At 43.8% G+C, this 16,462-nt stretch overlaps 1 protein-coding gene across 8 annotated transcripts in view; it reads left to right on the top strand.

The window, feature by feature from the left end:
• GRAMD1B (GRAM domain containing 1B) overlaps positions 1-16,462 on the top strand; it is a 143,463-nt gene that overhangs the window by 75,550 nt on the left and 51,451 nt on the right. Inside the window, exon 1 of one of the 8 annotated variants that reach the window (XM_072884355.1) lies at positions 59-303. The exons of the other annotated variants lie outside the window; for them this stretch is intronic. Within the exon in view, the coding sequence (XP_072740456.1) occupies positions 281-303 (23 nt within the window). The 5' untranslated portion in view covers positions 59-280. Of the gene's footprint in view, positions 1-58; positions 304-16,462 lie in introns of those variants that run through there. 8 annotated transcript variants of the gene reach the window in all.

Here is a 16,462-nt window from a genome sequence, read left to right as displayed (position 1 = left end):
CGGCGCGCTGTCCTGCCGGTGCTGCACATGCTCAGCAGAGAGCGGGGCGGCTCAGCCCCTGGCGCTGCTAGTGCGGGGAGCCCTCTGCCTCTCGGCGGGGGTCTGGGGGGGCGCCGAGGGCGGGAGGCGGCCGTGCCCCGGCGCGGGGGGCTCTGTGCATGGGGCTCGGCGCTCCCCGGGGGACGCTTGCCGGCCGGGTCTCCTCCAATATGTCCTGGGACCTCTGGAGCTGTCAGTGGGCAGACAAGGACACGGGCATCGGATTATCGTGACTGTACTAATGAAAGGGTTCAAGCTCGCCTGGTAAGCCGAGTGCTGGGGAAAAGGGGCGACGCGATCACCCCCCTTCCCAGCCCTGCTGCGCGCCGCAGCGGCGAGCGCAGCGCTGCCGACGGGGGGGGGGGGGGGGAAGGTGGCGGGGCCGGCAGAGGAAAGGGATGCGCTCCACTAAGTTGGCCGGTGCCTGCGCTGCAAAGCTCGGGCCACTGCAGCACCGCGAGGGGACATCTGCGCGGGCTGCCGGGGGCAGCGCCAGACTGCGGTGGGGAGGGAGCCGCCGGGGAAGTCATCGGGAATAGATGCAACGACGGGCTGTTCCTGTCCGGGCATCTCTGCATCAGGACTGTGATGCCGTGAGCCTCCCTCTGGTCTGGCTGCATCTTCCTCCCTGCTGCCGCCACCCCTTCTCCTTCTCTTCCTAGCTTTCGCTACGGTTGTGCGTGAACTTGTGCACAACCTGCGTATGCACGCGCATAACACCCGCGCACCTGAGCGTCTGGGCTCGGTATCTATTTCCATACAGAGAAAATAAGCACGTGCAGTTTTTTCTGAAAAAAGGTGGAAAAAATGTTTTGAATCCTACGTGCGTGGAATGGCTCCTGCTCAGCTTGTCCTTTAAATAGCTGCTTTTGGGGATGTACCTCATTGGCGTGTTTCTGTAATAATCTATTAGAGTTGGGAGTCAAGGGAATGAACAGCTTCCTGGAAGGTACCAAAGCGCTCATTAAGTCTTTGATCGTTCCTGGGTGTTCTGAGGGAAAACTCTCCAGGTTTGGACAAGTGGGCAGTGAAAGAAAACGTTGTGTGGGTGAAAGTCGATCAACAAAGCTGTGTGTGTATCTAACGCGTTTGCACGTAAATATTTTTGTTGGTCAAGTTTGTATTTTGTATGGGTAGGTAAAAAAATATATATATATGTATGTAATATACATGGATGTAATTATATATACACTATATCTAATATAAACTTGGCTGACAAAGATTTATATAAAATCCTGAGTACATCAGAATTATTTTAAATCTCTAGTATGTCAGAACCACTTAGTTGGAATAAATGGTCTTTGAATTATTGTGATGAAGTTGATTTAATCAGAACTTTTATCAGATGGGAATGGTTCCATAGTCACAGTGGAATGTGACTTTGTAATTTGGATTGCAATTGCAAAGTGGATGACAAGAGCAATGTAAAGACCTGTTTCTCTTTCTCAATTCTTTTTCTCTGTAATGAAAAAGGAAGTAATCATAGAAATAATAGCCTTCCTCTCTAGTGTGCTGTTTTGCATCAGTATGAACTTAGTGCTTTGAGATCCTTGCCTGTAAAGTGTGAGAAAATAGCAGAGTTATTTTTCATTTGTTGTTTTATTTATTGTTGCTATTTTTATTGTTTTTCTGTGTAAAAAATAAAAGCACTACAGTATAGCACTAGGAAGCATCTTGTACTGGGCCCCAGGGGACGGACTAGAGCCAGGGATGACTCAATAGGTCATCTCTTTTTCTAATTTCTGTAATTTTGTCTTTTTTTTTTTCATTACACTGAGAGCCTTTGAAATTTTCCTGTGTGTGCATGGCTACATGTAACATAGGCTGTACAAATGATACAGCTATTAGCACCTGAAAATCTTAAACAATTTTTTTTTTTTTTTTTAAAGCCCAACTCTCGCACTGATTTGCTGCTTTATGTGGTATGCAGTTGGGCTGATGAGTTGCATAATACCTTAGCGTAGTACCGGGAGAGCAAAGCATGTGTTATAAATGTCGTGATCATGTGTATCTGCAATAACATGGCACCCCACTGCATTCGTTTCTGTACCTGTCCACGAGCAACACTGGACGTTTTTGTTAATCGTGTAATTGGAGCGCTTTTGCATACCCAGCTCTATCGCAGCGTTTATAACAATTAAGGTTGAAGCTAGTCTGTTAATTTTGTCAGACTTCAGAGCTAAGCAAGCGAGGCTGGTAGATTCAGGAGCTGGATGGGAGACATAAGAAGATTACTCATGTGCTGGATGAAATGCTAGCGGTGTTTCAGTAGGTGACGCTCTTCCCTCTGAGTTTTTTCTGTCTCAGGCTCCTGACAGGGTCCTAGGGGCACTGTGCTGTCTTGGGTGCGTGTGTTCTGGTAGGGAGTGCGGTAAAGGTCCTGATCAGTTCCCCTGGCTCTCCTGGAAACACTTGAAGAGTGCTAACCAAGCCCTGTTTGGGCTGCCTTTTCAGCATCCCCCCTTCATCTTCCTCTGAATCCCAAAGAAAAACAAGTTAGATGTTCCAATTGCTTGCCTTATTTAATAAAAGTATGCAGCATTTTGGATCTTTGCAGAAGTTACTCTGTTCCCCCCCTAGGATGCTTACAGGCAGTTTTATTTATTTGATTGCGCTGCAATACCTAGGCGCAGAAGGGTGACTTAAGGATATTATTCAAGTCCTGTTTCAACTAAGCGTATGTGTTTGTCAGTACTGGACTGATGGGCATGGCTCTAGAGGAGCATAGATATAAGAGTAGAATACAAAGTTCCTTGCTCTTTGTTTGTCAAACTTGGTTAGGGTATCTTAACGTGGGTTGTACAGCCTCTAATATTTGCAGTGAAATGGCTTTACAGGATTAGTATTTGTCTAAAGAAAAAACCACGTCAAATGCGTGGCATACAAACAGATCTTTTGGTCCTTGCTGTGTAGCAGTGGTCATTCTGGTTCTAGATGGCACTGCTGGGGTTAATGCAGATTTCCTTATGGAGCGGTTCTCAGAAAGACACATGATTTCTTTCTGTACCAGGAAGGGCAGTAGTACAGGGACAGAATGCTGTCAGCAGGAGCAGCTCTCTCTGACCGTTAGGAAGAGGACTTGCTCTTGCCTGGTTTTAGACCACCCATTCATTTCGTGCTGTTAGATTGCACAAGATAACGTAGTTCAGTTTATCAGGGAACCTCTGGCCACCTCTGAGTCTCAGTGCAGGCTTGTTTTGGCACAAGACAACGTGCTGATCTCTAATACGATGTCATGCATTTTTGCAGTATGCCACCTAATTCTGCCCAAAATGATCTCATCACCATCTGGTATCATATCACAGCATAGCTGCATACCGTGGAGTCATTAGGTGGTCACAGCACGCTGCAGTACAGCAGAATCCTGATGTGTAACCGTTATAGCTTTATGACATCAAAATGTGACTGTATTGTATCACGACGCAAGGTCCTGATGTACCAGTGCAGCGTCACGCTGTTACAGTACAACATCCTGGTATCAGAAATGATACTGCAGTCCCCTAGTAGGTAGTTATCATACGACAATAATTTGTCTCGGTCAGGGCCTAGTATCTTGGTTTAATAGCTTATCCTCATGTCACAATGTAATATTTTAATACCGTTGCATACATCTTTATGTTGTGATACGGTATTGCGAGAGAGAACTTTTGCTTCCGGTCTTACGTCGCTGTTATCTGATAGATCCTTAGGGACTATAATGAACCAGGCCCCGAGCTCTATATTTCAGAGAGCCAGAAACTACAACAGCAAGGCAGGCAGGCTTTCCCTCCCCTCAAGTCTCAGGCAGTGCTGCTCGCTATTAGCGTTCTCCCTTGTAAGGAGTTTTGAGGAGCTCATAATCTAGCACAGATGGATACTAATTTGGATCTTTTATGAAAAATGAGAATTAAAGGACTGAAGAGTCTTGCAGGAACAAAAGGAAGCTGGTAGCTGAACTTGGTGTCCCATAAATGGCATACTGAATAAAACTCTGCTTATCTGATTTTCCTCCTTTTGTGGTTCCTTCTGCATTGATTGTGCTGATTTGTTGATTGGAATGTTTCTGAGCCACAGAACCTGCTATATGGAACCTACAGAGAAAACAAGGGCCAAAGGCTCTATCTAAAAATAAATCTGTAATTCATTTTTCTGCTAGTGCCTGTGGGTGAGAAAAAAAGCCTCTCGATGTTCTAACACCCTACTTATCTGAAGGAAGGATCTATTATGTAGTTGTGGGGGTGGGATGGGAACTAGGTAGGGTTACAGAACAGCAGAGCTAAAATCAGAAGTTGTTTGATGTTAGGGAGCAGCGAAGATTAACATTAGGCAGTTTCAGTTACGCATGCCGTAAGGCTGTGACTTTAGGAGTTCTTTGTATCTAGACCAGGCTAATGATACCTGCCCTTTCAATTGATTCGGTCAGTGTCTCAGGGCCACAAGTATCTAAGAGGGGAGGGATGGGGTTCATAAGCTACTACACTAGTCCTATATAGCTCTGTCCTTATGGCCTAGTCTCACGGCCTCTTTGAAGTCTAAAATAAGAGGTTAGTGAAAAAGAGACAGGAGGAATGCATTCTGCCCTCAGTTATATAGAATTTGTACTTGCTGTAACACAGAAAGGTGATAAATGTGGGTGTTCGGGATTCTTGCCTCCTTAGTTACATAGTGAAACAATGATGCTGTTTAAATCACTTTCAATTCCATATCGATACTGCAGAGGTGTAAAGAGCTACTGTGTGCAGTGAAAATTAGCTTTGTCCTATTGCCTTGCAAATGAAAGGTGAATTTCTAAATCGATTCTTCCTCAATTTTTTGGAGAAGGCTAGCAAAGTAGTTCCGTTGAAGTTACATAACTGTGCTGTTGCCCATATTGTACTGTTCAGCCTTCATGTTACAGGTTAAAACGTTGTGTTTTGGTGTTTTTTTCTCCTCTGTCTTCATCGATTCTTTGTGCTTTTTATTCAAAAGGAAGAAATAGGTGCTCATAATTCTCTGCTAAAAAACCATCAAAGATGACCCACATACGTATAAATACAGCTCTAGCATTTTGGAAAGAAGAGGCTTTCGCTCCTTATAAATTCTGCAAAAGGATCTTAAGAATCAGAACGTTCCCATTTGCTGTTGATGCGGTAGGAAGAGGAAACCATATTAATAGGTCACTTGTCTCTCCCTGCATCCAGAATATTCTGAACAATTTGACTGAATGTCTGTCCATAAAGTACAGTTTCTATCCTTTCTCTCTCAATAGGAAGAAACGTTACGATGTTGTGTAAAGTGAGCCGAAGAACAACTTTGAGCAGTATTGGTAGATCTATTTTGTAAATGGTTTCATAGTACCACAAAGTGGTTAGCAGCAGGTTTTGTGCTAATTTATCTGGGCTTTTCAGTAGTGGGAAGTGATAGTAAGCAGTTAGGAGCCTAATCCGAGAGCACTAATGTCAAGGAAAAATCTGGCATGCAAGTCACTCAGCCAGACTGTACTCATAGTCACTAACTGAGCCAGAAAGAGGACCAAGATCAGCTCATTACCAGTTTTTGTCCTGGACTGCACACCACCACGCTGAATTAATACCTTCAGTGGTAATATGGTATAAAGTACAAGTAAAAAAAAAATAAAATTACAGTGGAAGGAGACTATTTGAAGAAAAACGGAGTAATTATGAAGCTCTTGATCTGAGATTTGGTTTGCTGTAGCTCTGTGTGATGATAGACTGGCAAAAGTACTCCTTTAGTGTTTTTTGTTTGTTATGTGGTATGCTTTTGGCATCAATTTTTGGTTTAAAATGGATAAACATCCATCATTCTGTTCTCTAATATGTATGTGCTTACTGAAACCTCTCTGAGGGCAACTAGACAGAAGAATTCTTTGACTTATGCCATGAAGATGCTGCGCTTTGCAGAGCTTGCTGCCAACACTCGGAATCTCTCCTTCGTATCTCTCCTTGGGCTGCAGATTATTTTGGCTAATGGAATGCTAATCATTTGTTTTGCTCTAAAATTGTCTTTTCTGCTTATCAGATGGTAAAATCACCTTGCTCTTTAGTCCTTCAGCAGCCTCACAAATGTCAAGTGAAGGGCAAACTGCTTGGAACTGTTCTGGAATTCTGCAGCCATTGCTTGCTCAGGGCCTTAAGTTGCGACGAATGAGGCTGCAATGAGGCTCCTCCAGAGATTCTTCTCTCCATGTATGCAGGAGGAAAAGGTATGGAAAGGGGCAAATTCAGTCAAGAAGAGGCTGTAGATAAAATTTAGCAGATACTTTTTTTCTCTCTTAAAGCTTAAGTGTGGAGCTGAGACTGTTGTGTGCTGTTTAATTGCTTGGTCCCTTCAAATGAGAAGCAAGGTCCTGGCTATCGGAACTGGAAGTCACAAGAGGCTAGTTTTATGCCTAGGTCTGTGATTGACCGGTTGTATCATGATCTCGCCTCTGCCCCAGTTTCCTTGTCTGCAAAATGGAGCATACCATTCCTCTCTTCCTTCTCCCCTCGTGCTCCCTCACGCTGAAGCAGTTTGATGTTTATGCGTGACAAGTGCTAGAAGGGGTATGTTGAACAGCGTTCCACAACTTGTAAGCACGCGATTCACCCTGTGTGTGTTAATAGTTCTATTGAACTAAATGGAGACACTCACATACTTAAAATTTCTGCTCGATCGGGGCTATTCTGCTTAGCAAGTGGGCACTGTCAAGGTCTGAAAGAGCCAAATGTTGCCATCCAAGCTTTTGTGGCACATTATGCAAGAATCGCCATGTCCTGGTCAAGGTCTCTTTTGCTTAATCACATTTGTCGACTGAAATTCCCCTTGGGGACAGGACTCTTCTTCGCTCTTTATTCTAAACTAGTTAGTGGTATGGCTTTGGTTGACGAAGCGGCTGCTGTGTTTATGCTTGAATCTTCCCTTGCATGCCTCTGATTTCAGTCCTGGTTAGAAAGTGCATCTTAATGGCAGACTACCATTATTATTATAATTGATAGTTCTTATGAATGGTAACTGTTAATTTTGAGTCTGGTGAATGTAAATTATATAAATTGAGATACAATAGCAATAATACTATCCAAGTATAAAACATCGAAGTTCAGGAAATGGGAGAGACCAAAACAAACGCTGTACGTAAATCAGTAGCTTTTATTTTCGTTCTGTAACTTCTGTATGCTCTTGCAGAGCCACATGCTGAATACAAGTTGGTGGAATGTTCTTTGAGCTTCCTTTAGTAAAGTTTTCTGTTTGGCCAGCTTTAGGTCTGTGCTGTTGATTATACTTTACATTTTCCAGTGGTTTATTCTCCGTAACCATTTTTCCTGGACAGAATGCTCTCTGTGGCTCTTTGTGGTCACAGCCAAGTGACCTGGGGGGGTAGATGTTCTGCTTTTTTTCAACTAACACAAGATGTAAAATGCTGCTATTCTCATTTGACAATGTCACAACCGCTCTATGCGTATGGCGAAGGAGCAGAGAAGGAGGGATTTGCGCCTTTTTTTTTTTTTTTTTTTTTTTTTTAAATGGGAGGGGGAGATATATATTTGGGGTATATATTTTGAATCATTTTCAAACCACTTGGAATACCAGGTTTGGAAGAATGCGGCTTGACCACACCTAATTTCAGGCCTTGGAACTGGACGAAGGAAAATGGAGGAGAAAATAAGTTGAATGAAAAAGACCTGGGGAGGAGAAAGGAGGTTTATGTTCAGGAGTAGCAAAGATTTGGTAACAGAAAAAATGTCTATATATGGATGTAATATAAGGCACCAAATGAGCTGTGGGGGGAGGAAGGACAACTTGTTTATCTTCAGTGTAAGAACAGCTTCCTCTTAACTAGAATCATTCCTTTAATGAAATAATAAGCAAACAAGCCTGTGTTTAAATGAGAGGAGGAAGAGACGGCAAGGTCTGAGGATTCCAGAGAAATCGTTTGCAAGGTCTCATCCCTTACTTGCGTAGTGATGACACATGAAGTGCTGTGAATTTGAAGGTTTGCACTGGAGACAGAGGCATTTTAGAAAGCTGGCGGAAAGCTAGAGCTGTAATTTTGGTGTATTTCTGACCTTGTAGGAATAGAAATAAAGCAGCCATAGAGGTCTGAAAGAAGTGCCCTCTGCTCATGAGGAGATTGGGTTGTGGCTGTGCAGCCCTCAAAACTGGAATTTATTTTTTTCAGAGCTGTCAACTGTTAACAAATGGTGTACTCATGTGGTGGCCTTCAATCTGATGTACGTTTTAGGAATGAGGTTTGGGAGGCGAACTGTTGCTTAGCTGTAGGCCATGAAAGAAGGTATGTGTCTAGGGGCATAGAGAATCTGAGCAATATTCACTGGCTGGTTCAAGGCAGTAAAACTAATCATTGCTTCAAATGCCTGTTATATTATTTTTCCAGCCTTTCCAACGGGAAGAATAGGTTCCCCATTGAGTCTTCTGAGTTTCTGTTTCAGAGGCAGGTAATAGCACAACTGATTTTGAAAATGGATCTGTTTCTAAGATTGTTTTGTTTTACAGTGAGAGGGGCTCTTAGAAGAAGGGCCTTGCTGTGCTGGGAGATTTTCATGCACGCCGCCAGAGACAGTCAGTGTCCTGAAGAGCTTGCATCCTAAATAGGCAAGATGGGCAAAGGGTAGAAGAAAGGAAGTCCTTGGTATTAGCCTTGGTTTGCAGATGAGACGTGGAGAGATTAAAGGCGTTTTTACGCCTTTTAATAAACATGTTTATTAATAGAGGTGTACTAGAAAACTCCCCTACTACAAGCTTGGCTTAGGTGAGCAAAAAATTGTTACAGCTTAAAACAGTTATTTAAAGAGAGCAAACTATATTGATGCAAGAGCTAGCATCAGAAATGCAAACAGGCCAGCCATATTCCCCGCACTTCTCATAGGTGACTTGTCCAAAGTCACAAGCTGAATCCATGTAGTCGCCCCAAAGCAACCTACGTCTCGCTCATATTCGGAAATACCATAATTGTTGTAAGGACGCTTGCTCTTTCAAGGATCACAGCCCAGGTTAAGAACTTCAGATGATTTAGATGTCACTTTGCAAGATTTCCCTCATGAAACTCAAAATCATGTTGATATGTTTCACTTGGAGGTTTTGGGAACAAAAATACAGCAAATCAAAACAGGTCTCTCAATCATAATACTCAAACAGCTGTAACACCAACCAAATGTAAACCTTTAAAGAGCCTTGCATCGCTAGCAAACAGCAGTAACCAGGAACTCGTTGGATTGGGCTGCCACCTATAAGGAAAATTATGGAAAGCAGAACTAGAGACAGAAAAAACTTGATGGAATTGAGGCATTGATCCATGCTCCTTCCAGTGCAGGACAGTTCACTGTTTTGTCTTTCTTAATGGTTACCTAGTGCTGTTTATAAACATGACAAGTGGATGGGTTTATACCACTTCTCTCATGCTCTTGACTGCAAGGATTTTACTTCAGCCTAGTTTTTTCCCTCGATTTAATATAATTGCATTGCTCGTTGTTATAAAACCTTTTAATACAGCTTCTCTTTCTCTTTGGTATTTACATTCTTCAAATATTTGTTGACCACTTTGTTTACCCGTCAAGTTTGTTTTCATAAATGAGCCTCATGAATATTGTGATATTTTTGTTGCTTTCCTTTGAACTTATTGCTCTATAAGAATATCTTTCTGGTTATATGGCACCCTTGTAATAAAGCTCCTGGTAGAGATTAACTGATCATAAAGAGCGACTATTTCATCAGCTTCCATGAGAGATGATTGACGGACTACGCAGCTCTGAATCACGTTAGTCTTTCCTGCTCCTATATCATGTTGCAAGAACATGTCTAATTTGCTTTGCGCTCTTACGCTGCGCACTGTCGAGCTGCACTGCTTTCTTGCTTTCTCAAATCTTTGAATTGCTGGACGTGACTTTCTGTTTCCTCCGTTATGCCTGTTTGGAGTAGGTACAAAATCAGGGACAGTGGCAGGGTAGTGTTCTTCATGCTTTTCCCAGAAGAGAATCAGTCACAGTCTCTGTTTATTTTTTTTGTGAGACAGGTTTTTGTACGTGTGTTTATATACACCTAACACGAGTCACGTTATTGCCTTCTGCATTTTATAACCTCTGCAGAAGATGGCCTTTCAAAGAGTTTATATTTGAAAATACCCATGTGTCGAAGACACGTATTTCTCCTGTTGCTGGCTGTGCTGCCTGCTGTTGTATCAGGGAAGTAGATGGTTTGTGTTGTGTCTGATAAGGTTCAGAGACGGGTGCGTAGTTCCTGTAGCTCAGCGAGATGGAGAGTCCGTATGTCTGTAGAAATGACTAAGTAGTCAGGGAAGAGTGCTTTGTGTGGGAGTAAGGAAGTTGAATTTAGAGGTAGCTGGGATGCTTAGGTCCGTGCTGACTGCTCTGTTCCTTTGTCGTCACGGAAGTACTCCCTGGTGGTTTTTTTATAGCGGGGAGTACAGGGATATTTAATAAAGCTCTGCTAAAGTGCCCCTGCAAAAATGTTTGGGATGCCAGGGATGTGCAACAACATGGAGAAGCTGTACCAGGGCAGTAGAACAGGTAGGTAAGAGCAGGAGAAGAGAAGTCGTCGTGAAATTTCATAGCTGTCATCAGTGAATGGAGTGAGGAGCAGCCAGGGTTAACTGAGCTCTAGTGATGTGGGCTACAGGGCATTCTTAAAGAGACAGTGGGTGCTTTTCTTTCTAGTGGGCAGCAGCCAGTTCAGATGCCAGAGCTGGGTAGCAAGTTGCAAAGAAGGCTTTGTTTCAGCCATGCCAAGCTGTTATCAGAGCGGGGAATCTTTTCGTCAACTACTTTTGAGAGCATAAAATGCATCGGAGCAGTAAGATTCTTGAATGGTTTAATGATCTCTCCCCCAGCAGAATTGCTTCTGTCTGCAGTTTAAATGGTGGTTTCAGAATCGGAGAGCAGAGGAGCAGGGAAGACACGCAGCTGTGCCCCGGGAAATGCGATGTGGTAACAGGTGGCGATGCAATCATTTAGCTCTTCATTTTTCATCTCCCAGGCAGGCAGGAGGACTCCTTCCTGTGGATGCAGGTTCCTTTGTGTTTGTGCGCGCGTTGTGAGGTCAGACAGTTCCTCAGGAAAAAGGATGCCCTGACGCAGTGCAGGGCTGGGATGGAGATACAAAATAAGTTGGGGTGGAAGGGATGGGGGTGGGGTGGGGGGAGAAGCTAAGCAAGACTCTTACGGAGCAATGTTCTGTCTTCATGGGAGTAGGGGCTGGACTGAGTAGCTGTTTAGTGTTGTTAGTGAGTTTCTGGGTGAGCCCAGCAGAACATGACAGGAATCTGAGACCATCTTGGAAGAAAGGGTCAAGCAAGGTTAAGAAAGTCAAATCAGTGAGCGTGGGGATGAATCTAATGTGTGTGAATGGGTATTGGGATTGAAAATCAGGAGGAGTCTGAAGGCAGAGACTGGGGTAGTGCTTTGGGGGAAGGCTTTAGGAGGCTGATTTTGGTTGGGGTAAGCAGATTGGAACAGTCTGGAGGAACGGAGAAGCTGGCATAACTGTAACTGTATTATATGGTATAGAAGCGCACACTGCACCAGCTAGTGCTAAAGAAAGAGATCGGATCCTTTTAGTGCCCTTTTCCTCTTCCTTCTCTTCATAAATCTACTCACGGGTCTCAGCTGTTCCAGCTTAGTGCAGTGTGGAATAGGGAGTGGAGGGGCGGTGGTGGCGGAGGGATTGAAGGAGTGGGGCATGTCTGTACCAGGAGACCGGGTGTAGCCCAGCCCCTGGCACAGAACGGCCGATGTGCATTTTGCTCTCTCCAATGGCAGCTATTGAAGCTTTATCCAGATGTCAGGGAATTCTCTCTTTGTGCTGAGCTTGCATAGGAACAGCGTATAGGAGGGTTGCTGCCCAATTACTGGGAGCGGAGGGGCATGTGGCGTTCTCATATTCAGACTGGTATCCAAAGAACGTAATTTGTTTGTGTTGAGTTTGAGGTGAAATTTTGCTGCTGCTTGTCCCCTGGTGGCTACCTTTGCAATGTAACTGAAAGTACAATGGCATGATATTTAACTCCATCCTGAAGGGATAGGAAAAGAAGGATACATAGAGAGTGGAGGCAGTACTGTAATGATTCCACAGGGACCTGTAATTAATGGGTGATCTCCTGTTTCTATTGTTATTTTTCTTTGTGTGCATGATAGTCTTCCCCTGGTCAACCTGTTGTTTACTTTTCTCTTCATCCTCTCTTAAACTGGGCACTGATCTTGCAGCTGGGATGCACTCAGACCCTGGTGGTCGGAGGTGGCTCCCTTCGTTGCAGTAGGGTTTGAAATCAGCCCAGCCTCTCGTCTTCATGCCTTCCACTGCATGGTTGAAGTCTTGCACTATAAGCTCCTCAGGGTGAGGGCCCTGTCTGTCTGCAAGCTGCCCAGCCCTCAGCATGGTGCTATAAAACAAAAAAATACGGGAGTTACTTTTATTAGTGCTCAATCTCAGAGACGTCTGTTGGCGTTATCGATGTGCTTGTTAATCTTCATTTTCAAGTATAATGACTGCCGTATACATTATCTGTTAGTGCAGCGCAAGTGCTTCTGGGGTAAAATATGCACCAGCTTATTATCAGTGCTCTAGAACAGAACATATAATGGTTTCAGAGGAAAAAAGAGATGGATTTAGTATCAAGTGGAAGTTGGCAGGGGACTTAAGGATATGTAGAGTGACTTTGTAATATATGATTAGAAATTCAAGACAGAGAATTTGTGGGAGCCTTTTCTAGTGCATCATCCCGAACCGGTGGTTTCCAGGCCGGGAGCTATTACCTGTCCATGATCCAGGATGCATTTGCTTTGTGCTCTCTGTTTGTCCTGAGCAGGATGCAATGCCTATCCACGATGGGATGTGATTCTGTCGGTCTCAACCTACAGGGCAGAGTTGGGCCTACAGAGCAAAATTGACTGGTTGCCCTTGTGCTATCTTTCCTCCTCATTTTCAGAGATCACATTGACTTAGAGGGCTAAAACTGCATTAAAGATCCTCATGGATAATGCTGTTTATGAAAGTGATAGCTGTAGTTACCGTAGGGATCTTGAGCAGTTCTACATGTGATGGCAGTGGTTGCTGAAGAAACTGTCTAGAAAGATACTAGCCATGCTAAAAATGCTGGTCCTGTGTGATGTAGGCTCCAGCTCTCACTCAAACGCTGCACTTGTTGATGCTGAGTCTAACTCCCCGCAGCCTCTTTCCTAACATCATTTCACCTTTCCTGCTTTTGGCTTTCCACGTGCTGATTGTTTGAGCGTGGTGTTGAGGACAACAGGTAGGGCTCCGTTTCCTAGGTGAGGTGGGATCTGCTACTTGTGAATGTCTTTAATGCTGTGTGGTTTCTTTTGTGCAATTAAGAAGAGCTAATTAGCTCCTTTTAGTGCAGTCTCCTTGCAGAGGTAGCTGACCTCTTGTTAATCCTGGATTAAGTTCTTACTAAGAACTGGCTCTTTGTGTGTCCCAGTTAAGATGTTGACACTTTGTTCTCTCTCTCCTTGTTCTTCTCCTCCCCCTCTTCCTCCCCATGCCTTTGAGCACATGATTGCCTGCCTCCTCCATCCCCCACTACTGTAGGAATCCACGCGCTCTTAGCAGCCACTGTATCTTGCTCCATGAAAATGCCATTGTCAGTTCAGAGTACTCTAAAAAGATTTTTGCTTGATCTGGTACCTGTCTAGGAGCCCATTTTCTGCAAGGGAGAAGGAAGAGTTTTGGCAGTGCTCCTTATTGCTTAATAGGGTGAGAATACTGTGGGGTTTGAAGAGTAGCACCCATTTTGTACTCTGGAGGCTGGAAGGATGTTTCATGGTCTGAGCAGGAGCTAGCAAACAGGACCACATGTCCCAGTCGGAGAACTCAGCCTGTACAATGCTGTGCATTCAAAAGCAGAGTTCATACATTCATAGTTAAAGAGGGTGTCTAGGAGAAAAGCAGCTTCTGTGCTCCAACAGTGGTATGAGCAAAAAAATTAAACATGTGCAAAATATTAATTACCGTCCAGATGTGTCAGTTACCTGCTACTGCTAATCCTACTTGCAGATCTTGAGATTGCAGCGCTACGCTGAGTTTTCCCTGAGGACACGCTTTCTTGACATTTCTGATATGTCGTTTTGAAGACAAGGCCAGAAGCACTATGAAAGTGTAAGTGTCCCCTGGTTCTGTTCTGAACTCAGTTGAAAAGTCGAGGTGTTGGGGAATAACTCTCTCTCACTGGCTCTAAGTTTTCAAAATAGGTCATATTAGAAGTGGACAAAGAATTATTGGGGAAGGGGAAATGAGAAACGTTAATGTGTTTTCAAATCCAGGCGCTCGTTGTTCCCAGACGTTTTGCAAGCAGGCTTTTAAAGACTGCTATTTGTTTCTGTATCACTGTTGTGGCTTACAGGGAAGGTAAGATAGCTCTAGCTGGATATAGAGTTTATGTCAAACACACTTGTTGCTCTGTAGGCCTGGACTTTCAGGCACTGGACCGTCTTGTGTGCGTCTGTCGTCAGGCCCGGGCTTTAATTACTTGGACAGTGCATCGCTTCCTCTCACCTGAGAGGTGCAATATGTATGAGTATGCTTATGTTACGGCTGGGTCTGAGACAGTAGAGCAGAAAGCAGCCCTGCCGCTCAGTCCAGCAGGCAGTAAAGGTACAGCTTGTGCTGTCTGCATGAGCACTGAAGAGCCTGCCACAGATAGGCATGCTCTGAGTTAGAGCATCCCTGGAGGGAGTGCTCCTGATGTATGACTTTTCACCTTTCTGTAGGGCTTGGTAGTCCTGTGGTATTCGGGCTGTCGTGTGTGACCATGTCATGCCATGACTGGCTCAGCAGTCAAGCCCTCCTAAAGCTGTCCTTCACACATGAAATAATGCCCTGGTGCTTGTCTTGATTCTTTAACACCAGTACCAGGGCAAGGACTGAGAGACATACATGCAAGTAAACCTAGTCGACATAAAACACGTTCTGCAGCTCTTGAACAAAACAGGAACCTGTAGCTTTATGTTCAGAAGAGCTTCCTTAAAGGCCCCTAAAGGTCCTCTTCTCAGTGCAGTATTATCAAAGTATTATCACCATGAAACAAGCTGTCTTCGTGGTGACATGAATGGTGCTGCAAAGACCATGTGACAAAGACAAACGTAACGAGTATTTGTCCTTCTGAGAGTTCTGGGTTGAATTTTGCAGATGTGATAAAGTTTGTAAAGCATTTGAGGTGTCGCGTGACTTTTCAAATTACCCATAACTTCGCCTCTTGCACGCCATCCCAGATAAGCCTAAGAAGCTTTTCTGTAAGTTTTGCATTTTTACTACTGCTCTTACAGTGCTTTTGGAAGCAGAACTTTCATCTGATTCATCTTCTCTCCTGACAGTCTGAAGAGTTGGTAGGTCTTAAACTCATGTATTGCATTTATCGTACCTCTTCATGACCTGCTTCGAGCCTTTGCGTGTTCTCCATGGTTCCAGATCTGAAATAGCCATTACACTGAATTTCACCAGAGGCTTTGGGTCAGTGTAGCTCTCATGTGGCTATTGAAAAATAGTATCTTGTTCAAAGCTTAATAGTCATTCAGACAAAACATAGCAAAATTTGTAGAGGCTGAGAATCACACTTCCAACTATTTTCGTACATCTTTGAAAGCCATAGGAAAAAAACACAGCAAGATTCATAGACTGTAAAACGCAATGGGACCATTCAGATATTTCTTCTAAGTCCTGTCGAATGCAAGGTATAAGACTTGCCTGAATTGATTCTGGTTGAGGTACAGAACAGTATTCAGGAAAACATAAAACCTTGCGTAATATTGTTTGCCACAGATGGATAATCTAGCCTTGAATTAGTTACAGTGGTTAGTTTTATTTACTTCCAAAAATGCGTGTCCCTTGTCTAGTCAGAATTTGTCTAGCTTCAGCTTTCAGCACTTGGTGCTGTTGCACTTTCATCTCTTACCCAGTATTATGAAACTTGTGTACCAGTCATCATTTAAAGCTTGTCATTCCTTGACCTCCAGTTGGCGTTGAATGGATTCAGTGCCACTGCCTTTATTGTTCTGAACCCTGTCCAGTTTATCAATGTTGTTCACGCGTTGAAAGTAGATACAGTCCTAGACGTAGCGTTTCAGTGGGAATCACACCATCCTTGGATATGGAGGCACCATTGCATTGGACACGGAATAGGAAAGTTTGTACGTTACACACCATTTTCTTTAAAGATGTTTGTAAATTCACCAGTTCACGAACTTTTGTAAGAATTTGAAACTTCTAATGGTCACATATGAAATTGAAAAGTCAAGGTGCAAGTTATAGTGGCTCAACTGATCGCCTTGTTTTTTCTGACTGGATAATTGGATTTTGCTTTATTCTTGTTCGTGCTTAGGTTTGTATTGGAGAAGTACGTCAGTATTTTTGGTGAGGACCACAAGACTACTGTGCGTGGATTTCTCCAGTTGCAAAACGCACCAGCTTTACCCATAAACAC

Source organism: Ciconia boyciana, chromosome 20 (genome assembly GCF_034638445.1).
Source record: "Ciconia boyciana chromosome 20, ASM3463844v1, whole genome shotgun sequence".
In the NCBI taxonomy this organism is placed as follows: Eukaryota; Metazoa; Chordata; class Aves; order Ciconiiformes; family Ciconiidae; genus Ciconia; species Ciconia boyciana.
Note: the sequence above shows the minus strand (reverse complement) of the source record. Positions and strands in the feature narration are given on the sequence as shown.